General features: G+C 51.0%; 1 protein-coding gene across 1 annotated transcript in view; it reads left to right on the top strand.

The window, feature by feature from the left end:
• The window catches only part of TRAPPC9 (trafficking protein particle complex 9), a 468,417-nt gene continuing 450,001 nt past the window's right edge, over positions 6,774-25,189 (top strand). Inside the window, 3 exon segments of the mRNA XM_021088861.1 lie at positions 6,774-6,891; positions 12,252-12,845; positions 22,774-22,919. Of these exon segments, the coding sequence (XP_020944520.1) occupies positions 12,262-12,845; positions 22,774-22,919 (730 nt within the window). The 5' untranslated portion in view covers positions 6,774-6,891; positions 12,252-12,261.

Below are 25,189 nucleotides of genomic sequence, written 5' to 3' on the forward strand. Positions count from 1 at the left end.
TTTTTTTCTGTTTTTGTTTTTTTTAGGGCCACACCAGAGGCATATGGAAGTTCCCAGGCTAGGGGTCAAATCGGAGCTACAGCTGCCAGCCTACACCACAGCAACACGTGATCCGCGCCACGTCTGTGAATAGGGAGCAATTTTGGAAGCCAGTGTAAGGTCCTACTGAAGGCAACCTCCCCGGGGCTTTGGGGGGATTGTGTGGGTATAGAAAGTTTAGGGGAAGCTGGAACAGTGGTGGGTCCAGACAGAAAAGGCAACAGGTGGCAGACCTTGTGCTGAGCAAGCACAGCTCCATCAGGCATTCTGTGGGTTGCGTTTCTCCCACCTGCTAGCCCCCGGTAACCACCATTCTAGTTTGTTTCTTTGGGTGATCTGAATCCCCTCTCCCGGCTTCAGAGAAAGAAGGAAAGGAATGGCCAAAGTATGGATAATTCAGGTGGAAAAAAAACCTTCCACTTAATCAATGTTATTTAAATAATTTGATCTGTGTTGTTTGAACAATTCAGATAAATGCTGTGTTGAGTTGGTAGATAGCAGTGATTTAGTCTCGGTCATTAAAAAAAATTCAGCTTTAATGCTGTAGCATTTGACACACAAAAAGGCATAAAAATGACATAACTCGAAGTATGAAAACTTGGTATGTTATATATAACATATCCAATTGGGTTACTATTGTTTATATGTAATATATGATATATAATGTAATATGAAAAAAGTTGAATTCTAAAGAACTGTCACTGCCGATTCAGTTAAATTTCTCTTGCGAATTCCTTCCTGACTTCAGTCTAGTCTGAATTTGCCCAGGACTGACCAGGCTCACCTGAAAAAGTGACAAAATACCCAGTCTTGGAGGCAAGGTATCCGAGAGGCTGTTAGATTTTAATCGGACGCCGCCCCCCCAGTAGCTACTTAGCGTCTTCCGCCATCTGGTGGTCATACTTGGGATTGCAGCTACTCATTGGTTACCCTTCTCAGGATTTTTTTTCCTTTTTTTTTTTTTTTTTTTCTTCTGAAATGTAAAATCCAGTTTTCTTAGGTTGGATATACTATACCTCATCCTTGCAAGTTTTCTGGCTCTACAGGTGGTCACCATGCCTTTAAGAACTCTTAAAATATCGGCTGCTCACATTTATAATTTTTCAGACTTTGATACAGTTTCTTGGTGTGTGTGTGTGTTTGGGATACTTTTGTTAATTCTAAAATTTATTGCTAATATATAGCAGGCACTAAGATAGATGCCACCAGGAAAAAGAATAATTCCCATGGCAAATTAACCAAGTGCTTCTGATGATACTCCATAAAACAGGAAACCTCTTTGTTAAACTATAAAGGAAGGAAACCTAATATTATAAATGATATTTAGTGATCACCTGTTATCTGCTAGGTACACATACGTTACTTCCCAGAATATGTCACAGTGCATGTGCATGTTTGAAATGTAGTAAGCAGTCAATTACAATCATTACTAGGCTCTTAGGAAATCATTCTTGAGATATCTGAGGATGATGAAAGTGAAAGTCTGGTGAAGGCTAGTTTATTTATGTAGTCTCAAAGTATCTTCAGAAGATCCACAAGTTACTTATTAATTACAATGGGAAAAATAGTAACTTTACAGTTGGTAGATTGCACCTTAGCCAAGTGATCAAAGTTAAGGTCACAGACAGGACAAACCAATCTCATGTATCTCCTGAGGTGATGCACCAAGGATTGAATCACTTCTGTGGTCTGTTTTGCCAAAAAACATAACCTGAATCTCATCATTAGAAAGCATTAGACAAATTCAGAAGAACCTGTTCCACAAAATAAATGGACCGTATTCTTCCAACACCTTAAAGTTATAAAAGACAAAGACTGAGAAACTGATCCAGATAAAAGGAAACTAAAAAAAGTTATGCCAACCAATTGCAACTTGTCATCCTGGACAGGGGAAAAACAGCTATGAAGCACACAATTGGGATCTATCTACCTAGAGAATGATAAGTGAGGCAAAAATGTAAATAATTAGTGAACACGGAAAAAAGGTTATGAGTTGTTACAATTCGTGCCAGTTTTCTGTGTATGAATTTATATGTTAATCCAAAAAGTGTTTCCAAAAGTAGTAGCAAGATCTTTGATGATCTCTTTAAAAATGATTGTTTTGAGATCAATGTATGTATGTATGTTTAAACTTTTTATTGAAATAGAGTTGATTTACAATGTTGTTTTAGTTTCAGGTGTTATGTACCTATGCTTTCTAAAGGGAAAAATAGAAAAGTAAAAAGGAGAAAAAGAATCACTCATACATTTATCAGATCAAGGCTGCCTGGAAGATCGCCCGAAAGGAGTGCTGTCATGGTGCAGGGATGTGCCGGGTGGAAGGCGTTCTGGACTGAAGGAACAATATGGAAAAGACTAGGAAGCGTGCGGAAAGGAATGGCTTAGGGGAAAATGAGAAGAGACCAGTGAGTCTGCTTCGAGGTCGGGAAGCTGGGGCTGGAAAGCTCACTGGAAGAGTAGGTGCGTTAGGACTTCCTGGGAGGGGGATGTCGGCGCTGGCCGAGTCCTCCCCCGCGCAAGTGTCCACAGTGCCTGGCGCTCGGCTGGGCTCTGATCCACAGCTCGGGGCTGAACCAAGCGGTGCACACGAGGGAGGCCCTCGGAACCCTTCTGCGCGGTAGCGTCAGCTCAGCGACGACGCCATCCACCCGCCAGCCCCCAGCCGCCGCTCAGGGATGCTGACGCACTCGGGACGCTGGCGAGGTGCTCCGTCTCCAGGGCAACAAGAGCCCGGCCCGGATCCTACGCTCGCACTCGTGCGTCACTTCCGGCCGCTGGCCGCCAGTCCCCGCCAACCTGCGGAGAGGTTCCGATCGGGACTGTCTCCCTCCTTCTAGTTGGGGCGTGGTGCCGGGGGTGGTTGTGTGAGCCAAAACAAGTCTTCGGTTCCGCGGCAGGAGCTGGGAGAGAGGCAGGTGGAGCTTAGCCGCCGACCCCCAACCACTCGCTTTCAAAGGCGCCCCCCGAGCGCCGCGGGAAAGCGACGTCTCGCAGCGTCCCCGAGCTGGAGCATGCGCACTCCCACCGAGGCGGTTTCCGGGATTCAGCGTTCCGGGGTTTCCGGGCAGCCGGGAGGAACCGGGGGGGCGGGGCGCTGGGGGCGGGGCGGGCGAGCGAGCGAAGGCGTTGATTGGCCGCTTGGAGCTCGCTGCGGAGTCCGCTGGAGCCCTGGGGCGCGCTTGGGCGTTTCATTCATTCTCTCCCTGCTGAATGGGCTGATTCACTCAGCCTCCACCGAGAGTACGCTGAGTCCGAGCCTGTGCTGGGCGCTGGGGGCTCGGAGATGAGTCGGACTCCGGGAGCCCACGATTTGGTTGACATTCTGCTGTGTCCCCTCCTTTCTTCCTGTGCAACCGTATCGCTTCTCTTCTCAAGGCTGGTGTGATACGGTTCTTGCGCAGGGAGGGGACACCCGGCCTCTCTTACTCCAGGGACCTTCCCTGAAAGGCTTCCGTCTCTGAAAGCAGCCGCTGAACCCTTTAAGGTCTGGAGACCTAGTTAGCCGTTCACTTACTGAGTCACTTCACTTTCCATTCACCTCTGAAAGCCGAGTATGGTTATTTTCGGAGGCGCCGTGAGCTTTAAAATGAGCTTTGCTTCTTGTCTTGGGGTTGAATCCCATCTTTGCCCCTGATTGGCTTGTGTGGCTCTGGGCCATTGTGGGGAGACTTCTGTTCAGCACTGGCTGACACTCAAGTCTGACTAATTCTAAATAAAAGATATAGCAAACCGAAACCAAAATTGGGTCCAGATCAAAATTGACTTGCAAATATCCGTTATCTGATTCTTTTGTCTTATTTCTCAATTGATCTACACTCAGAGAAAAAAAAGAGTCTTAGATACTTGGTCCCCCACAGTAGAGCAACCTCCCTTTTAGGGTCATTGTGAGAATATGCAAGAAATTTGTACCAAGCACATTGCACATTTCTGGCCAGGTTAAGTGGTGGCTGCCATGACTGTGTTACTCTGAGTGAGTGGATGTGAAAGCCCTGCTCAAGTGGCTGGTTCTTAGTGGTGCTAAGTAGTTAAATAGATGAGCTTCCTCCCCCTCTGCTTGGGAGCTAGAAAGCTGGGTGAGGCGGCATGGTGGACAAGCAGCCGAGTGCACTGCATGTAAAGAGAGCCCTGCACCCAAAGGAGTAGGAACCCTTTAGGATAACTGTTGGGGGATCAGAAATCCTGAGCAGTGATGGTATCACCAGCTAGAACACTCGTACCAGGACAACAGGCATGCACTGGGAGGGTCCTGGGCCAGTCGGGATATATGGTCCGTGTGTGCCAGCGCCATACAAGTAGCACATGACAGATGGAACTTGGATCTAGCCCACTGTCTCCCCGTGCTTTCTCATTTTATTAGTCCTGAGTGACCCTATGAAGTGATATCCCATTTTATGGGTGAGGACATTGAAGTGATGTAGTGAGTGATGGAGCTGGTGCTCTGACCTGCACTTTCGGCTCATGTTTCAGTGGTCACTCCATTGAGCCTCTTTGGGGATTGGTCTTCATCTTGGAGACCTCATGGTTGGATGGTTCAGGGAAGCAGGTTCCACCATACGCGAGACCTTCCTAACGTTGTAACATCAAACGTTCCACCTCAGTTAGGACTTGTGTAGGGGATCTGCTGTGGATGTGAGATTGGACTTGGTGATTTTATGTTTTTGGCCACACACGAGGCACACAGAAATTCCCAGGCCAGGGATCAAACCCGAGCCACGGTAGTGAGCACACAGGATCCTTAACCAACTAAGTCACCAGTGAACTCTGTGACTTGATGCTTTTAGATATTCCTCCTGTTCCAACTTTGAGTCTCAAACTCCTTGGGAGCAAGTTTGGTATAATTTTTGAATTCTCAGCATTAAGAGGTGATGCTCAGGACATGCTAAAACTACAGAAGGAGCACAACCCCAGAAGGGAGATAGCCCCTGCACCGGTCTGGACACCCCATTCGATGGCTGGTGGCAGGGGCGGGGGGAAGCTGTGGCAAGCTCTTAGGTTCTCTGAGCTCCAGTTTTCTCCTTGGTAAAAATGCAGCAGCCTCCCTCCCCCACAGATTTGCTGGGACAATCAAATAAATTAATGTGAGTACATCATAAACAGAAACATTGTATTAAAAATAGCAATGTTTCCTTTTGCCAGCATTCAATTTTGCTTTCCAAATTGCTTCTCTTAGCCATTTATAGAGAGAATAAGAACAGAGAAGGACCACGGAATGAGCACAGGCGACAGAGTCAGACAGCCTCCTAAATAGCACCAGCCACTTGCCCAGTGACCTCAGCCAAGGAGCAGCTTCTTTCTGGGTCTCAGCGCTAAGAATAGCTACCTTGCATGGATCTTACACAGACACCCTGAGCTAAACATGGTGCTCTATTCCTGGCACACAGACCTCCATAAAGGGTGGCCTCTCTTAGGGTCTGTTTTCCTTGTTCTATAACTGTCACCCTGCACCCTTAGTGCCATGGAGAAGCCACCTTGGGCAGCTTTTTTGGGGTCCTGGAAGCATTCTCTCTCGGCCTCTGGGAGACTCTGTTGAAAAACCCTTCTTGGCTGTCTGACCTGCTGGAAATCTCCCCCACTTGCTTTGCCCTGAAGATGTGTTCTGTTTCTAACTCATTCCTACTCCTTGGACAAGAATAAAAACTCCAATAGTTTTCCACTGACCCTGGGCGGGGATGAGGGATAGCTTGTTATGATTTTATAAGGAAAGCGTAAATAATAAGTCATAAAACAGCCTGGCCACAGAACAGAGGGTCAATAAATTCTTGCTGGGGTAAAGCAGAAGTGATGGCTCGGTTTTTCCCTGGCTGCTTGTATTTGCTGTACTAAAGGACACCTAAGGTAAAAAATTCAAACAGCGCAGAAATACACAAGGGAGTGGTCTCCTTTATCCGCTGTCCTCTCAGCCCTTCCTGGCGATGCCACTGTTTACAATTCCTTGTGTATTTTTTCAAATATGACATGCACAGTCCAACCTATGTTTGTAAATTCTTTTGTTGTATTTGTTTTAACCTAGAGGGGTTTAAATCCTTTCATGGCTTCTGCCCTTACCTAGCAAGCTAGGCGCTGGAACTAAGGACACTGAGGGGCCTATTCGGAGCCCTTGATGGGACCCTCAGAGTACGGAATGATTTACCCAGGAAGGTTGGGGACAGTCTGCTCCAGGCTTGGGCTCTGACCTTCTACCTCCCGCCCCGCCCGCCCAGGTCTTGCAACCTCGCAGATGAGGCACGCCAAGACTGTGCCTGCCTCAGTTTCCCTGCCTGGAAAAGGGGAACTTGAATCCTCCCCAGAGTAATTCTGAGCATTGATGACAACGCCTGCGGGTGCTTGGGCCCCGGAGCACGTCGAAGCCTGGCTCGGCGTGGGGGCAAGGAGTGTGATCCCCTGGGGATTTTGCAGGGGTGCGGTCTGGAGGGCTCCACCACCTAGGTGAACGTGAGCTGCGTGCCTAGAGGGGTCGGAAAGGGGCGCAGAGGCAGCACTGGCACTTCCTGGGGCGTGAACCGCCCCAGGAGCTGCTCCGCTCCGCTCCTTCCCCGTCTGGGTCCATCCACCCGCCCTCCGCCGCCTTCCTCCCTCCTCCCCTCCTCCCTCGGTCCACCCCGCAGCCTGCTCTTCTCCTCCCTCTTCTCTTCCCCCTTCGCCCCCTCCTCCCTCCCTCCTTCCCCGGTGTCTCTCCCAAAACCCGGAGTGGATCGCCGGGCGGGACGGGCCCGCGCATGCGCAGGGGCGGTGCCGGCTCGGCCGCCAGTCGGAAGCTCCAGCTCCGAGCGCGGGGAGCGGCCGCCGAGGCTGCTCGGCTCCACCGCCCGCCAGGCCGTTGGCTCCTGCTCCCGGCCCGGGGCCTCCGGCTGTGTAAGTGCCAGGATCGGGCAGGGGATCGCGCCGGCAGCGGGAGGGCTGTCCAAGCGACCCGGCGCGCGAGGGCGCGAGTCGGCGTGTGTCCCGCCGAGGGGCTCGCCCCAGCCCGCACCTGCCTGGGCCACCTGCCGTGGCCCCTTTCCCCGCCTGGCGGCCGGGCTGCACCTGCCGCCTGTCGGGCCGCGGCCCCGACTCTCCTCCGGGGGCGGAGGCCGGCCCCTTCCCCGCTTCCGCCCCCGGGTCCCCTCCGGCCGGGCGTCCTCTCCTTGGCCCCCGCCCCCGGCCGGGACCCGTGGCCGGGCTGGGGCTGCTCGGAGCCGGGCTGCCCGCGATCCCGGCGCTGCCCTGCTCTCCCTTTCCTTCCTCGGTCTCTTCTGGATTGAAAGTGCCTCCGATCCCGCTCGGCGGCGTCAGGCGCTGTTTCCCGGGGACAAGATCCCCGAATTGGAAAGTCCGGCTTCTCCGGCCAGGTCTTGGGAACAGAGAGAGCCCGCGCTGTGTTTGCCTTGGTCTCTTCCCTGTATCTGCCCCACGTAAATGCCTTTTAACGCGGGGTTTTCTGCGGTGGGGATGGGGCGCTTGTTGATTTCACATGTTTTGATGGAGGGAGGGGCTATAGTGTTGAAAGCAGGGCTCAGTTTAGTTAAAAATGAGCTGAAGGCATGAGGCTTTGAGGTCCTCCACCCCCCTCCGCGCCAGTTTAAACTTGTGACTGGCGATTTTTAAAAGGTAGTTATAGTGGCTTCCTGGTCCAGCCCGGCTAGTATTTGTTCGCATGAGACAACAGCAGTAGAGGCATATTGGAGACCCAGGAATATTGCAGTCCTAAGGATCTGGCAGGTTTTTAGTTGTTTGTTAAACTGTGAGGCAGGCTAGTAGTATAGAAGGAAAAATAGTTCTCAAGAGATATTTTTTCAAATAAGAGCTTTGAGATAATGTTCACATACCATGAAGTCCACCCATTTAAATCATTCAGTTCCGTGGTTTTGGAATGTTCACAGTCGTGCAACCACTATTCCAGAACCTTTTCATCCCTTCAAAAAGAAATTCCACTCCCATTGGCAGTGTCCCCTCCTGCAGCCGGTGGCAGCCACAAATTTACTTTCTGCATTTGCAGAGTTGGGGCATTTCATGTAAATGAATTCATACACGATGTGGCCTTTTGGGTGTGAAAACTTTCACTGAGCATGCAGTTTTCAAGGTTCATCCGTGTCGTGGCAATGTCTGTATTTTGTGCGTTTTTTTTACTCTTTTGGCTGCAACCTCGGCATGTGGAAGTTCCTGGGCTCTGGATAAAACCTGAGCCACACCCTTAAGGCTGGATCCTTCCCCGCTGCAGTGAGCCAGGGATTAAAGCAGCACCACCACAGCGACAAGCCAGATCTTTGACCTCACTTTCCCACAGCAGGAGCTCCCTTTGTTCCTTTTTTGGCTGAGTAATATTCTATTGCATGGATAGACCATATTTTGTTTATCCCTTTATCAGGTGATGGAGATTCGTGTTGTTTCCACTTTTTGGCTGATAAATAATACTGCAAGGAGCGTTCATGTTACACGTTTTTGTACACATTTTTGTGTGGACATGTGTTTTCACATCTCTGGTATACACCTTGGAGTAGAATTGCTGTTCATATGATAACTCCGTGTTTAACTTTTTGAGGAACTACCAAGTTGAAGAAATGCATTCTTTTTTTTTTTGGCCGTGCTTGCGGCATGTGGAAGTTCCTAGGCCAGGGATCGAACCCCACCCACAGCAGCCACCCAAGCCACTGCAGTGACAGTGTCTGATCCTTAACCGGATGCACCACAAGGGGACAACAAGAAATACATCCTTGATTTTATTTATTTATTTTTTTGTCTTTTTAGGGCCACATTGGCGGCATATGGAGGTTCCCAGGCCAGGGGTTGAATTGGAGCTGTAGCTGCCAGCCTACACCACAGCCATAGCAACGAGGCATCCAAGCTGAGTCTGTGACCTGCACCACAGCTTAGGGCAACCCCAGAGCCTTAGCCCACTGAGCAAGGCCGGGGATCGAACCTGCAACCTCATGGATACTAGTTGGGTTTGTTAACCGCTGAGCTACCGTGGGAACTCCCATCCTTGACGTTTTAGTATTTGTCTTAGATAAGGCTCAGACCCCAGAGCTGGCCCAGTGCCAGGGCTTATCTCATCAGATTCTCCCTCGAAGAAACCAGTGGAAAAGCCCGGACTCTGGAGCCTGGCTCCAGTTTGTTTATCTTTCATTGAAAAATATACAGGCGCCCTACGTTCATAGCAGCACTATGATGAGGACGAGGAGCCCTTGGGCAGAGGGATGTCTGAACCTGGGTTCTTCGTCTGTGAGGCTGAAGAGTGGAGTGCTTGTTTCGTAGGACGGTTGCGAGGTCTTCGTGTGCTAAGTTGTAGAGAGTCCCGTGCGTTTTCTTTTCCTACTCATGAGAGACAAGTTTCCTCCTAGGTGAGCTGCATGTTTTGAACCTGGGGCAAAAGTGAACAAGAAGTTGGCTGATACCGAGTTGCTTCAAGGAAAACCCTCGCTTGAGGTTGTAAGGTTTATTGAGCCGTGGCGTGGATTTGATTGGTGGTCTGCTCTGCAGAGCCCGGGTGGACCTGGGAGGGGACTCAGGGATCTTTCAGTCCAGGGTGACTTTGTTGTTTAGATTTTAGAGGTTGGGAAGTGCTACAAAGCTGGCAGGGCCATCACAGGCTTATTGATTTTTATTTTTTCCCAGATGGAATGATGGAAAGACAACCGCCATCTAAGCTCACTATGGTATTATAAGAGCAAGAATTTTTTATTTTTTATTTTTTTCGGTCTTTTTGTCTTTTTAGGGCTGAGACAGTGGCATGTGGAAGTTCCCAGGCCAGGGGTCCAATTGGAGCTGTAGCCGCCGGCCTACACCACAGCCACAGCATCTCAGGATCCGAGCTTCATCTGTGACCTACACCACAGCTCATGGCAATGCTAGATCTTAATCCGAGTTCTCATGGATGCTAGTCGGGTTCACTAACTGCTAAGCCAAGACAGAAACTCCCATGAGCGATAATTTTTTTAATAAAGATTTTGTTTTTTATTTTTATTTTAAAATGTATTTTATTTTATTTTTTTAAATTTAAATTTTATTTTATTCTTGGCTACACCCATGGCATGTGGATATTTCCAGGCTAGGGGTCGAACCTGTGACAGCGACCCAAGCTGCTGCAGTGATGATGCCAGGTCCTTAACCTGCTCCACCACAAGAGAGCTTCCAAGAGGGAGAAGTTTTGAACGGTGAAAAATGAGGAAGTTCAGGGAGTTCCCGTCATGGCTCAGTGGTAATGAACCTGACTAGGATCCCTGAGGACTCAGGTTTGATCCCTGGCCTTGTTCAGTGGGTTAAGGATCCAGCATTGCCATGAGCTGTGGTGTAGGTTGCAAATGAAGCTCAGATCCTGCATCGATGTGGCTGTGGTGCAGGCCGGCAGCTGCAACTCGGATTCATCCCCTGGCCTGGGAGCTTCCATGTGCCATGGGCGTGGCCCTAACAAACAAAACAAAACAAACAAAAAAAGAGGAAGCTGACCACCTAAAAATGAATGATAACAATAATAGTTAATATTTATAAAGCACTAAATTTAATTTTATGGAATGCTTATACATCATTCATAATTTTCTCATTTTACTTCAGACTAGAGATATTGAGCAGCTCCTGTCCTCAGCCTGTGTCTGGCACCCACAGTCCTCTGTCTTCAGGCAGGCCTGCACCTGCCACACACTTGCCTCTTTTTAAAAAAAATATATATATATATTTTGTCTTTTTAGGGCCACACCTGTGGCATATGGAAGTTCCTAGGCTAGGAGTCGAATTGGAGCTTTTGCTGTTGGCCACAGCCACAGCCACAGCAATGCCAGATCTGAGCTGAATCTGCGACGTACACCACAGCTCATGGCAATGCTGGATCCTTAACCCACTGAGCAAGGCCAGGGATCGAACCCACAACCTCATGGTTCCTAGTCGGATTCGTTTCCACTGCGCCATGACGGGAACTCCCGTAAAAGGTTTTTTTTTTTTTTAATTATAGTTGATTTACAATGTTCTGTCAATTTCTGCTGTACAGCCAAGTGACCCAGTCACATATATATATGTATGTACGTATATATCTTTTTTTCTCATATTATCTTTCTTTTTTTTTTGTCTTTGCCTTTTCTAGGGCTGCTCCTGCAGCATATGGAGATTCCCAGGCTGGGGGTCCAATCAGAGCTGTAGCCACCGGCCTACACCACAGCCACAGCAACACAGGATCTGCGCCACGTCTGTGACCTACACCACAGCTCACGGCAACGCCAGATCGTTAACCCACTGAGCAAGGCCAGGGATCGAACCCGCAACCTCATGGTTCCTAGTCTGATTCGTTAAACACTGAGCCACGATGGGAACTCCATCTCATATTATCTTTCATCATGGTCTATCCCAAGAGATTGGAGTTCCCTGTGCTATACAGCAGGACCTGCTTACCCATTCTAAATGTAAGAGTTTACATCTGCTAACCCCAAACTCCCCATCCATCCATCCCCTCCCCCTCCCCTTTGGCAACCACAGGTCTGTTCTTGTCTGTGAGTCTGTTTCTGTTCTATAGGTAGGTTCATTTGTGCCATATTTTAGATTCTACATATAAATGATATCATATGGTATTTCTCTTTCTCTTTCTTTTTTCTTTTTAGGGCCACACCCGCAGCATGTGGAAGTTCCCAGGCTAGGGGTCTAATTGGAGCTGTAGCTGCTGGCCTGTGCCACAGCCTCAGCAACACCAGATCCGAGCTGCGTCTGTGACCTACACCACAGCCACAGCAACTCGGGATCCTTAACCCACTGAGCGAGGCCAGGGATCGAACCTGCAACCTCATGGTTCCTAGTTGGATTTTTTTCCTCTGTGCCATGACAGAAACTCTTATCTTCTCTTTCTGACTTAGTTCACTTGGTAAGAAAACTCTAGTTCCAGCCCTGTTGCTGCAAATGGCATTATTTTTCTTTTTTACGGCTGAGTCGCACCACATCTTCTGAATGCAGTCACCTGTCCGTGGACATTTAGGCTGTTTCCACGTCTTGGCTATTGTGAACAGTGGGGCTCTGACCATAGGGGTGCCCTGCCTCTTTGACTGAAAGTTCTGTTTGGGTCTATGCTCAGGGGTGGGGTTGCTGGTTTTGTGCTTAATTTTCTGCAGAACCTCCGTGCTGCTTTCCACAGTGGTTGCACCGGCTTACATTCCCACCAACAGACGCGCTTGCGTCTTTTGCTCCCAAGGGTGTCCCCGGAGCAGCAGCGTAACCTCCCACCCGTGCTGGCCTCCAAGTCTCCCTCTCTCTCCGGGCAGGGACTTCGCCATGAGCGTCCCGGACTACATGCAGTGCGCGGAGGACCACCAGACCCTGCTCGTGGTGGTGCAGCCGGTGGGGATCGTCTCGGAGGAGAACTTCTTCCGGATCTACAAGCGGATCTCGTCCGTGAGCCAGATCAGCGTGCGCGACTCGCAGCGCGTGCTCTACATCCGCTACCGGCACCACTACCCGCCCGAGAACAACGAGTGGGGCGACTTCCAGACCCACCGCAAGGTCGTGGGCCTCATCACCATCACCGACTGCTTCTCGGCCAAGGACTGGCCGCAGACCTTCGAGAAGTTCCACGTGCAGAAGGAGCTCTATGGCTCGACCCTCTACGACTCGCGGCTCCTGGTCTTCGGGCTGCAGGGGGAGATCGCGGAGCAGCCGCGCACAGACGTGGCCTTCTACCCCAGCTACGAGGACTGCGCGACGGTGGAGAAGCGGATCGAGGACTTCATCGAGTCCCTCTTCATCGTGCTCGAGTCCAAGCGTCTGGACCGGGCCACGGACAAGTCCGGGGACAAGATCCCCCTCCTGTGCGTCCCCTTTGAGAAGAAGGACTTCGTGGGGCTGGACACGGATAGTAGGTAAGTCTGCCTGGAGCCGGGCCTCCTTGGCTGCACTGGCCTGCTGCCCGACATCCAGAGAGAGCTAAGCAAGACGTAGCCGGAGGGGAGCAGGGTGCGGTCCGCTGGCTTCCAGATTTTAAGGATGGGATAGCCTTTGGTTCAGGGAAATCCTTTTAGGGTTAGTGTGGACAGTGACTCCCCCTTTCCAGCCAGGACCCTGCTGCGACCCTGGGAGCTGCTGTCCCATCCGGTGGCCACAGCCAGCGCCAGAGGAGGCTGGTCTGAGCCCAGCTGTGCTGCTGGTAAAATGCACCCCAGATGCTGAGACGTGGTCTCTAAACGAGAATGTAAAGCATCTCGATGTGTCTTGTATTGATTACATCAAATGACGATATTTTACGTAGATTAAGTAACATGTTATGAAAATCAGCTTCAAGTATTTTTTACCTTTTTAAATATAGCAACTAGGAAACCTTATGTGGCTGGCATTTTACTCCTATTGGACAGCGCTGCCCAAAGGCACAGAGTGGAAATCTCTCCATCCCCCCCTTGGCTGTGTAGTGAGGTGCTGGGTCTGGGGAGGCAGCGGAACCCGGGCTGCTTGAGCTGTGGGCAGGGCCGGTGTCTCCCACCTGCCAGGCCCCTTGCTCACAGTTAGGGTACCAGGCACACCACGCTGGCTGAGGGTGGAGCTCCTTACGCAGAGAGGGTGTGTCACGGGGTGTCCGACGGAGCAGGGAAAGCTCAGCCCTGGGATGAAGGCCGCAGCTCCGCTTGGCACCAGCGCTGCAGGAGAGCCGTTCTGGGCTGTCTCCCTCCCCTCTGCCCTCTGCTCTCTTTCCCCGTGTGGTCATCGTGGGTGTGGGAGCCTCCCGCAGAAGAGGACGCGGTGCAAGCCTCTGCCTGGAGGTAGCCCCTCTGTAGGGGAGCTCAGGTAGCAGTGGCACTCCTGGCCTCAGCCGAGTCTCGTCCCCCGTCTGTCGAGGTCACACGATGATCTCACAGGCGAGGGTGGAGGACCTGGTGTGCGGGCTGGCAGTGCCCGCTGCGGAAGAGGGGCGCAAGCCCGACATGCTGGCTATGGGTAAGCTGGAGAAGGTGGCAGGGAATTGACTGAGGTCCAGCCAGCCCTGCGAGTGAGGGCCACAGAGTCCCCAGGCCCTCCTGCCTGTGGTCTGGACGGAGTTTCATTCATTCTCCTGGATGCGTCTATGGCCTATGGAAAGGGCAAGGCACGTGGTCCCCATGACCCATGTGTGGTCCTTGCATGGCCCTGTGACGTCCTGGCCAGCGCTCGCCTTCTGCTCCCTGGAGCCGAGATCTCAAGGTTTAGGTGCCCAGGCACTGCCATGGGGCAGGGCTGCCAGCATCAGGCTGGCTCCTGGGCTCCTTGCCTCACCTCTTGCTTCCTGCTGAGTCAGGTGTCAGGCGGTGTGGACACTGAGGTCATCGAGGTCATTGTCCCTTGCAAGGCGGGGCTGGGCGTGCACACAGCGGCCTGCATTCCTGCATCACAGCGCCTGCAGCCTCTGCAGGGCCGCCCCCCACCCCCTCCACTGGTGGATGAGTGGCTGAAGCGGGAGCCCTGCCCCGATGCCCGAGCCACCAAAGAATGCCAGCTTGTGTTTGCCTTTTGAGATCTGTGCTCACAGTTTGGCGGGAGTGACTAGTCAGGACACTGAGCTTGGCGCATGGCGGCTAATCCTCTTCCCAAGTGTTTACCCAGAGCCTCCGTGTGCCAGGCGCGGCTCTTGGCAGCCGAAACCCAGTAGCGAATTAAACCTCCGTCCTGGTGGGTCCATTCTAGTCTCCTGGTTCTAGGCGTTTGAACTCCAGTGAGCTGACGACTCTGGTGACCTCAGATCCATAGTTCTCCCTGAGTCCCTTGTTGCTTTCACTGGTCTCTGGTTACCAGTTTTGAAAACCGTGCTTAGGAGCAGAAACGGAGCCTAACGCGCTCCTGCAGCTCTTGGTAGGAGTGGTAAAGATTGTCCAAGCCGAAATGAGACCGTATTTGGCGGCTCAGAAGGAACCGTCTAGATTAGGTGGAGTTTTGGGTGGAGGCGCTGGTGGCACCGATGGGCCCTACGCAGGGTCCGCTGACCTCGGGCCCAGGCTACCCCTGAGCGGCAGGTGTCCAGGCTTTTCTTCACGTCCACGTGTGCCCTTGGCCTCATCAAAGCCCACGTCAGTTCTTGAACATGCTGTCAAAGTTATTTTTGTTCTTGTATGTTTCTAATTTTTGCTTGTTCCTCTTTCTTTTCTTTTTTTTTTCTTTTCTCTCATACTGCCCTGTGAGTGTGTTGTTGGGGCTGAAAAGGTAGGCTGTGAACACATTGCATTGAAAATAGCTAGATCTCCTCCCTCTGTGCCGCCTTCGTACTGCCTCCATCGCTTTGAGAAAACAGCACCTTAACTGCTGCCGTCACCCATGTCATCTTTTTATTTTCTAACTTTTTTGAAGTTTCGCTTTTTAAATTTTTTTTTTTTTTTATTTTAAGCATGTAACCCACTAGAGTTTGGTAGCTGTTCATATACTTGCTTTGGGGAACCTGTTGGGTCTAAGTTACATTTGGTGACAAATGAGCCCTTATTCATTTTTTTTTATTTGAGAAAACAAGATGCTGATTGACTTAGGCGGCTGCCGAGGGCTTTTTCAGGGGCTGTTTCAACTTGGAATGTCAAATTCTGCAGCCCCTCGCTTGAATCTGGCTTTTGAATGAACGGATCGGGCACGCAGTTCCTGGCTGTCGCTGCGTGATGTGCATGCTGGGGCTTCTTGGCCAGTGGTCCCCAGCGAGGACCGCCCGCTTGGGCGTGTGCTGGCCGTGGAGGGGACGCTGTTGGAGGAAGCAGCCACCAGCCGCTCTTTGGTTCTCAGTGACCATATGCCATTTATTTTCTTTGGTCCTATAACAACTTTCCTTCTTGGAGGGGCCGAGGCTCGTTTAAAATCCATGCTGCACTTTTGCCCCCTTTATGAGGGTACATTTCTGGGTCTCAGGAAAATGTGGCCTTCTCCTAAATAGCTGGTGTATCTGGATCTGGTGGTGGACACAAGGACCTCCGTAAGTGACCGTGGCTTCCTCTCTGCTTTAGCCGATAAGCATTCGGCGCCCGGCTGTGGTTTCCCTTAGCAGCTCTTCAGGCGCTTCCCGCACCAGCCTTCGCTTTTAACCCATGTTGGCAAGACATAGCTGATTCTGTGTTTGTTGAGGCTAACGTCCACCCCTGATGGGCGTGTCATGGGTTTGTACGTCCAACAGCCAAGGTCAGCAGGGAAGGGAGATGCTTTGGCCGATCTAGGACCTCGCCGTCTTCTTCCCGGTTCATCTCACCCCTGGAGAGAGTTTTGCCACCACCAGGCTGGCCAGGAGGTTTCGTTTCTCCTTTAACGCTCTGGTCTTTCGCTGGCTTTCTGAAGGGTCCCTCACCTTCTGGAGCGGGGGACAGAACAGTCGTGCGTGTGGCAAGAAGTTGTGGCTGTCGGGGTTGGGAAGTGCTGGGTGGGATCCTGCCATGGCTGGACTGGGCTGGGCTGGGCTCAAGCAGAGCAGATGGGGGTCTGGGGGGTGAGGGGCCATTGGGAGGAGGCGCCGACGTGCAGAAGGGTTCTTGGGAAGTGCCAACCAGTTTCCTCCAGTGGACCTAACTCCTACCTCTAAAGAGCATCCGTGGTGACTATGGAGGAAGCAGTTCTTTTTTGATCCTTCCAGGTATGGGGCACTGTGTTGGCGGCTGCAGAGGCGAATAGGACGGCCTGTCCTGGGGGCTCAGTCCTTATCAGGGGACAATGCAAGGTCACAGGGGAGGAAAACCAGCAAGGCTCTGGGTCAGGCACCCACACAGTTCACCCGTCAGGGGCGTGGGGGCGGCCCCCGTTGGCACACTGAGAAGTGTTCTCAGAGCGGTTAAGTAATCAGTTCAGTGTCACAGGGCTAGTAGATGCTGTAGCGGGATTCAGGCACGACCTTGTCAGGCGTCAAGGGCGTGTTCTCTCTGCTAATTCTGTTACCCCCTTCTGTCTGGAGCCGTGAAGTGGATCCGTTTTGGCGCCTCTCAGGAGTCTCTGATTGAGTCCCCCAGGTCAGTTGCAGAAGCTCAGACTCCTCTGAAGCTTCGAAAGCATCAGAGTGCTTCCCGTCCCACAGACGACTCTTGCCCTCCCTCCCGATGACCTGTCGCAAATGACTCCCAGGTACAAAATCAGACTTAGAAGCTCCCGAACTTGTCGGGAAAACGCTCGGGTCTCCCTGAGGAGCTTCTTCAGTAGAATGTAACGCACCGCGGGAAGGCCTGGGCTGCTTTCTAGGGTGAGGTTTCAGTGTCCAGCGTTAGCATAAAACAGTTCGGATGGAGAAAAGTGACAGCGGCAATTTATTTTCAGGTTTCTTAGACGCGGTGCGGGGCTGGTGGAGCATCTGAAAGTGAGAGAGAACGTTGCATTTCTTCCTTTCTGTTAAGAAGCGTCTTGCAACGTGCACTGTGAGCTTGTGGCTTTGGGGCTTCAGCTCCACCACCGGGTGGCCTGCCAGTGTGTTCATGTGACCGCATTTGCACAACGCAGGCAGTGTAGGCTTCCTCAGCCTCAAGGTTCTATTCATGGACTGTAGCCTTTTTTTCATCATGCAAATACTTGTAAAACTATATCATACCTCCCTCCCCAAAGAAAGTACCTTTATCAGGGTTCCTTTGGACTTATTTATTTATTTTTTAAAAAAATTTTTTTCACTTTTGGGGGCCACGCCTATGCCACATGGAGGTTCCCAGGATAGGGGTCCAATCGGAGCTGCAGCTGCCCGCCAACACCACGGCTGCAGCAACCCCGGATCCTTCGCCCACTGAGCGAGGCCAGGGGTCCAACCCAAAAGCTCACGGTTCCTAGTCAGATTCGCTTCCGTTACGCCACGACGGGGACGCTTCTTTTGGATTTTATTTGCAAACTGTGGTTGGGCAGCTCTGGCTTTCCTTTGGATTTGAATATGTGTTCTTTGCATGTCAGCTGGTGTCGGGATCGGAACACCAAGCCCTTGTTTGTTCCACGTGCGTGTCGAACCCTTTCTCCGTCTAGCTGGTCGTAGGTCTGGAGAGTCACATGGCCCGTGTCTTCCGTGGAATTGTCACGGTGAGGTGCTGGTCAGTCCCTCACCTGACCGTGCTCGCGGCGGCGTGGCGGGGCTTTGGCACGGCCTCTAGAAAGGATGCCTTCGTTTCCCTTTACCTGTGGAGCTGCAGGTCTTTGCCTGCGGTTTAGTTATGCTTGATTCTAGGCCATTATGAGTTCGTGGTTATCGGGTTATTATTAATTTTTCTGTCAATCTTTAATTCCCATTCCTTTAACACCCAATGTTTTTTTAACTTATAAGAATCATGACATAGCTGTTAAGAGTCGCCCTTTGAAGTATTTAGAGCATATTCAAATTTTTGGTTAAGTTCCGTTGCTCCTGGCTTTGAAATTCCGCATTAGCTTAAACATTCACAACAAATTGATGCCGTATTTTGAATACTTGCATTTTGTGTTAACTTTACATTTATTTGCTACCATGGCTTCATGTTGTCTTTTTCTTTGTCATCTGTTTGCCGTATGGTTTGTTTCCCCTTATCCATTAAGCACAGTCAGTGGTCACACAGTGCACGGTTCTAGAGTGTACACTCAGGAACCCTGAATTTCCAGAGAGACTTTAAAAAACCTGACGTTATCTTTTTCTTTTTCTTTTTTTTTCTTTTGTCTTTTGCCATTTCTTGGGCCGCTCCCGCGGCATATGGAGGTTCCCAGGCTGGGGGTCGAATCGGAGCTGTAGCCACCGGCCTACGCCAGAGCCACAGCAACGTGGGATTCGAGCTGCGTCTGCGACCTATACCACAGCTCATGACAATGCTGGATCCTTAATCCACTGAGCAAGGCCAGGGATCGAACCCGCAACCTCATGGTTCCTAGTCGGATTCGTTAACCACTGAGCCACCATGGGAACTCCATTTATTTATTTATTTATTTATTTGATGTTATCATTTTCAAATGGTCCATGAAGGAAGGGTTCATGTCTTTCTGGAGAAAAAAAAATTTTTTTGTGTGTTTTTGCCTTTTCTGGTGCCTGCTCCTTGGGCATATGGAGGTTCCCAGGCAAGGGGTCGAATCAGAGCTGTAGCCACCGGCCTACACCACAGCCACAGCAACATGGGATCCCAGCCACGTCTGCAACCCACACCACAGCTAGTCGGATTCGTTAACCACTACGCCACGATGGGAACTCCTGGAGAAAGAATTTTGATGAAAACGCTTGTATTCTAAATTCTGCCCAAATTGGCTTAAAATATTTTTGTGTCCAGACCGTAGTTAACTGGAAACCAAACTGCCTTGGTTCCTTTATCTATTTCTTATTGTATTTTCTTTCCCCCCCTTTTTTTTGTCTTTCTGTTTCTTTTTAGGGCTGCACCCTCGGCATATGGAGATTCCCAGGCTAGGGGTCAAATTGGAGCTGTAGCCGCCGGCCTACACCACAGCCACAGCAACTTGGGATCTGAGCCATGTCTGTGACCTACACCACAGCTCCTGACAACACCGGATCCTCAACCCACTGAGCGAGGCCAGGGATCGAACCTGCCTCCTCATGGATATTAGTCAGGCTCGTTAACCGCTGAGCCATGATGGGAACTCCTTTTATTGTATTTTCAAAGGATTGGAAGAGAATTGCTGCAGATCTTGAGATGACCCAGTTTGGGGGTAAAATAGCACTCTGAGAGTTAAATACTTTAATTTATGTGATATGATAGAATTAAATTCTATGATAGAATTTTTTTTTTGGTATGGTATTTTGCAGATTTCCCCCAAAGTATTAGGATTCATTCTATTTTTATATAATTGAACATATTTTGGAGTTCCCTGTGGCTCAGTGGGTTAAGGATCCAGGGTTGTCTTTGCTGCCACTTGGGTCACTGCTGTGACGGGGGTTCAGTACCTGACCTGGCAACTTCCACATGCTGCAGGTATGCCTCCCAACTTTTTTATATTATTTTATTGAATTGTATGATTTTTATTTTATTTTTTAGCCACACCTGCAGCATATGGAAGTTCCTGGGCCCGGGGTCAAATTTGAGCCACAGCTGTAACCTATGCCATAGCTGTGGCAGTGGCAGATCCTTAACCCACTGCGCTGCAGCAGGAACTCTGAATTATTTTATTATGAAAAACCATGAGCGTATTTAGATGACTCCTTTTTGTAAAAATCCTATATTTTCAAAACCAACTGTTTCTGTGCACAGCGACGGCACTGTTATTTTTGAAAACATTCCAGGCTGTAGGTTCCTTTGTAGGTTCATGTGAAGATTTAATAATTTACTTTTTTCGAAGAGTGAAGACAGGATGCTGTAAAGCAAATTTTAGTTCAACAGATCAGGAAGTCTCTGAAAACCAAGGTCAAATGCAAGTTCCGTTGGGTCACCATCATGGTATTACTTGTAAACTGGGCCACGTGTTGAAATTGGACAGTCACGTTAGCAGAGGAGGGAAGTGGGCCTTTAAATGCTGAATTCTTTTCTGGTCAGAACAGGACACAGCAGGGAAGGGGACCAAGCCCGCCTTTGGGAGGGAGAGGCCGGAGTGGGCTTCCGCGCGGTGGCCGAGGTCAGGCCCCTCTACATAGTTGTCTCCCGCTGTTTCCCATCAGGTGCAGGGGGGAGAAGCCCCCACCCAGCACTTAGGTTGACATCAGGGTCTTCCCTGTTGTTGAGGGAACTTTTTTTTTTTGTCTTTTGCCATTTCTAGGGCTGCTCCCACGGCATATGGAGGTTCCCAGGCTAGGGGTCAAATTGGAGCTGTAGCCGCCGGCCTACGCCACAGCCACAGCAATGCGGGATGTGAGCCACATCTGCGACCTACACCACAGCTCACGGCAACGCCGGATCCTTAACCCACTGAGCAAGGCCAGGGATTGAACCTGCAGCCTCATGGTTCCCAGTCAGATTCATTAACCACTGCGCCACGATGGGAACTCCGGTTGAGGGAACTTTTGTCCCCTTAACATGGGACACGTATCGGAGAATCCTTGAATCTGGACTCGTGCCGTGGTTTAGCTTTTTGCTCCTGCCTTCCCCCTTCTCGTGGCTCACTCCTCTTCCCAGACGGCCTCGAGAGGTCATGGTCTTGAAGGAGGGGAGGACAAATGCCCAGAGAGTCACCATGCAGTCCTGCTGTGGAGGGAGACCCCCGAGAGCTAAAGGGCATTATCACGGAGGACTTCCTGGAAGAAGCGGGCTCTGCATTGAGTTCTGAAGGCAGAATAAGAGTCAGCTGGGTGCAGGGGCCAGGAGTTGCTCCCTGTGCCCCAAACCTCTGCGTGGTCCATGCCCATGCTGCAGAGGGCCTGGTCGTGGCGCTTGGAGGAGCTTGGTTTTATTAAACTGTGGTGGGGGTCTTTCCCGGGCTTGGCCTCTGCTGACGCTCTGCAGGAAGGCGGGGTTTGGATGGGCCGGTGCAGCTCTGTCTGTCCCTTTGAGACGCTTATTCGTAACAAACATGGGTTTGAGTGTCTAGGGGAGAGGGTGGACATCCAGTCGTAAGCGGAATATGTGCTTTTGTCTTTTTGGAGCTTACAGATGTCACACTCAGCACAGAATGTCTAGGAACGCAGCAGGGACACCTAACCCGAAGTGCAGGGTGGAGGCCGAGAAGGCTTCCTTGAGAAACAGAGTCAAAATGAGGCTCAGGACAAATGGGAGGTAGCTAGGCAGAGGGTCAGTGGGCACCTGGGCACTGAGATAAGGCCGGAGGCGGGGAGGGGGTGGGGGAGGGGGCTAGAACTACCCTGGGAAACACTGAAGGCTCTTTGTGCTTTGAGAAGGCCACTGTGACTGTGTGTGTGTGTGTGTGTGTGGCTCAGAGGGGAGGTCGTTAGAAGACCCATAGAGGGCTGTTGGGGTGACCACGGGGCGAGATGGTGGGGTCTGTTTGGGGGCACAGGGGCAGTTTAGCTGCTGTATCTTCTTACGGGGAGGGCTCGTTGGCAGGGGCTTGCTGGGAAGAAAACTGATGGAGGCCACAGGCTAATTCCCCTTCTCTCCTTCTCTGTCCTGTGCGATTGGTTCCGCCAGTGTTTGGAACAGACAAGTAAATTCCAGGGTAGCCAAGGAGTTTGTTGAGCTTGTCAGAGTGAGAGCTGGTAGGATTTAAGTTTGCACTGAGATCTGTACATTCATTGAGCTAGAAACTTCACGTCTTTTTTATTCATGACAGGACGGCTTTCTTGGTGAGAAGGAATTTAATATAGCTACTATTTTTCTTGAAAAAATTATCTTTCAAGACATTCAATATTCAAAAGAATGGGAGTATTTGAAAACGATCAAGCAAGATTTGAGTATAGCTCTTTGGTCTCTGAGTTGATAAGGAGTTAGAAGCCTTTGCATTATTTAATAGCACATCCTTGCCAATATTTAAAGAGCCGGTAGTGGGAGTGCCCTAGGCCCCGCCTCTCAAACCATCATTAGAGCTTTGCTCTGAAATAGTGAAGAGAAAGGTCTTGTTTGCAGAAGCCAGACAGTTGGCTTGTAATATGCAGCATGGCTCTCTTTATAAAATAATCATGGATTTGAAGTTAGGAAAGTGGCAGATGATTGATTTATTTTTTTTAAAGCTGGAACAAACTTTCTTGTGCTAAAGTGGTGATTGGAGAATTTGAAAAGAGAAATCCTGCTCTAATATTGTCCACAATATTGAAATACAGATACCCTGCGCCAGTTTAAAGAATGACTCGGCAGTGGGTTTCGAAGTCCGCACCATTCCAGCTCATGCACTGGCAATGATGGATGCTAGCGTCCAACTGTAGAGCCTGGAGTTGCCTTCTTAGCTTTTTTTTTTGCAGTGAGAGCGATCAGTAGTGCTTACAGCCAGTGTGCTTCTGGGGCGTACGTTGTGCGTTAGCAGTGGTACATTTCTGTGCATTTTCCTTTCCAGACATTACAAGAAGCGGTGCCAGGGGCGCATGCGGAAGCACGTGGGGGATTTATGCCTGCAGGCCGGGATGCTGCAGGACTCCCTGGTCCATTACCACATGGCCGTGGAGTTCCTCCGGTCCGTGAATGACTTTTTGTGGCTCGGAGGTAAGATTATTTGATGAAGATGAGCAGATAGGTAATTGTAGCAGCTGTTCCTGGAAATAAGAGGAGACCTCGGAAAAATGTCTCTCAAAACGTAGAACAGGGAGTTCTCTGATGGCCTAGTGGATTGAGGCGCCCGTGTTCTCACCGCTGTGGCTTGGGTTGCTGCTGTGCGGCGTGGCTTCAATCCCTGGCCCAGGAATTCCCACATACTGCCTGTGTGGCCAAAAAAGAAAAAGGAGAAAAAAAAGAAGAAAAAATACAAAAAGACCCCCAAGAAAGAACCTGAAATAAATATTGCAACTTTCATTAAAAAACAAACAACCCCTCCCCCAAAAAAAACCACCACGTAGGATAAGGGAGCAGGAGCAGTAAGCCGGTTGCCGAGGGGATTCTCCAGAGAAACTTGCTGCCCTCGTCCCCTGCCGCTTTCCCACCGGGCCCTGCACTGCAGGCCGGCTGAAGCAGGCGCACACCCCCACCCCCCAGAGAGGCACTGAACTTCCTTTTACTCTGGGTTTTTAAAGTGCATCTTGCCCTCTGCTTAGAATGCCCACCCCCCAGCTTAGTCACCTCTTACGCTCATTCTTCAAAACCTCGCCCGTGGCTCCGCTGATGAACAGATGAACAAAACGTGGTAAATCCATGGAGTGGAACGTGATTCAGACCCAGAAACAAAGGAGATGCTGATACCACCTGGTAACATGGCACAGAGCAGAAGGAGCAGATGCAGGAGGCCCTGTGCTGTGTGTGACGGGGTCTGGAAGGTCTCGAACAGCAGGCCCGGGGCAGAGAGCAGGTCGCTGGGGGCTGGGGGCTGGGCAGAGGCGGGAATGGGGGGCAGCTGCTTGTGGGTGCGGGGTTTCTTTGGGGGGTATGAAAAGGTTCTGGAGCCAGGTAGTGGTAAGACTCACACAACAGTGCACGTGTAAAAACTGCTGCATCAGACACTTTCAAGTGGCTTTTATGGTATATGAATTGTATCTCAGTTTAAAAAACAAAAAACAGGTTCCTGTTGTAGCACAGAGGAAATGAATCCAACTAGGAACCATGAGGTGGCGGGTTCAGTCCCTGGCCTCGCTCCGTGGGTTAAGGATCCCGCGTTGCTGTGGCTGTGGTGTAGACTGGTAGCTACAGCTCCGATTCGACCCCTAGCCTGGAAACCTCCGTATGCTGTGGGTGTGGCCCTAAAAAGCCAAAAAGAAAACAGCGACAAAACAAACCCCCCAAAATCTGCTTCAGAGGGCAGTCTCTTTTGACCCCTCCACGGGTGGGTGCCCGGGTCTTGTCCGGAGCGCTGTGTGGGGGCACCTGACCCCCCCCCCCGTGGGACCTACCCGTGTGCTTTTCTCCTTCAAGGACTGTCTCCTGGAGGGGGCGCTGGGAGGCCCGGTGTGGCTCGGCCATTGTCACGTGTGCTGTAGACGTGCCCCCGGGCTTGTAAAGAAAGGCCATGTGAGGAAGGACCGAGCCAGGGGCCTTTGCTGGAAGACGCTGCCAGCTGGGTCAGAGCGCCAAGATTTTTGAACTTGGGAAACACCTGTAGGTGTCACTTGACCACAAAAAAGTGCTCCTGGTGAGGTGACCCTCAGTCATTTTTCCGAATGTCCAGGGGTCCTAAGACCAGGAAGTTTGAGCATCGCCGAGCTAATAGATACGGAGAAACTTGCACACCACCTGTGCGGCGGGGGGCGCAGCCCGAGGGTCTCAGGGCGAAACTGCCAGAGACAGAAGAACGGGACATTGCAGCAGCTCAGTGCGGCTGCCTTTGGGAAGGACACAGGCCAGCTGGGTGTCTGCTTCCAGCAGACAGATGCATTTAGGGTGAATGATGCTGAAAGGTAGTCTGGTCCAGCTCTGGTGCTTTTTAGGGCTGCACCCGCAGCATATGGAGGTTCCCAGGCTAGGGGTCTCATTGGAGCTGTAGCCGCCAGCCTCCACCACAGCCACAGCAACGCAGCATCCGAGCCGCGTCTGCAACCTACACCACAGCTCATGGCAATGCCGGATCCTTAATCCACTGAGCAAGGCCAGAGTTCGAACCCGCAACCTCATGGTTCCTATTCGGATTTGTTAACCACTGAGCCACGATGGGAAAGCCCTGATTTTTAAATACGTTCAGTCCAGGGCACTTTGCCCTCCGTCGCGACAGCAGTGTCAGCATCTGGCACAGAGCCAGCCTCACTGTTGTTAAACGAATGAACGTCCTGTTTCACGTGGTGGCACCCTCAGTGGAACCTCAAGCCTCGCGTCGTGGGGGTTTTCTGTGCTGC

Source organism: Sus scrofa, chromosome 4 (genome assembly GCF_000003025.6).
Source record: "Sus scrofa isolate TJ Tabasco breed Duroc chromosome 4, Sscrofa11.1, whole genome shotgun sequence".
Classification (NCBI taxonomy): Eukaryota; Metazoa; Chordata; class Mammalia; order Artiodactyla; family Suidae; genus Sus; species Sus scrofa.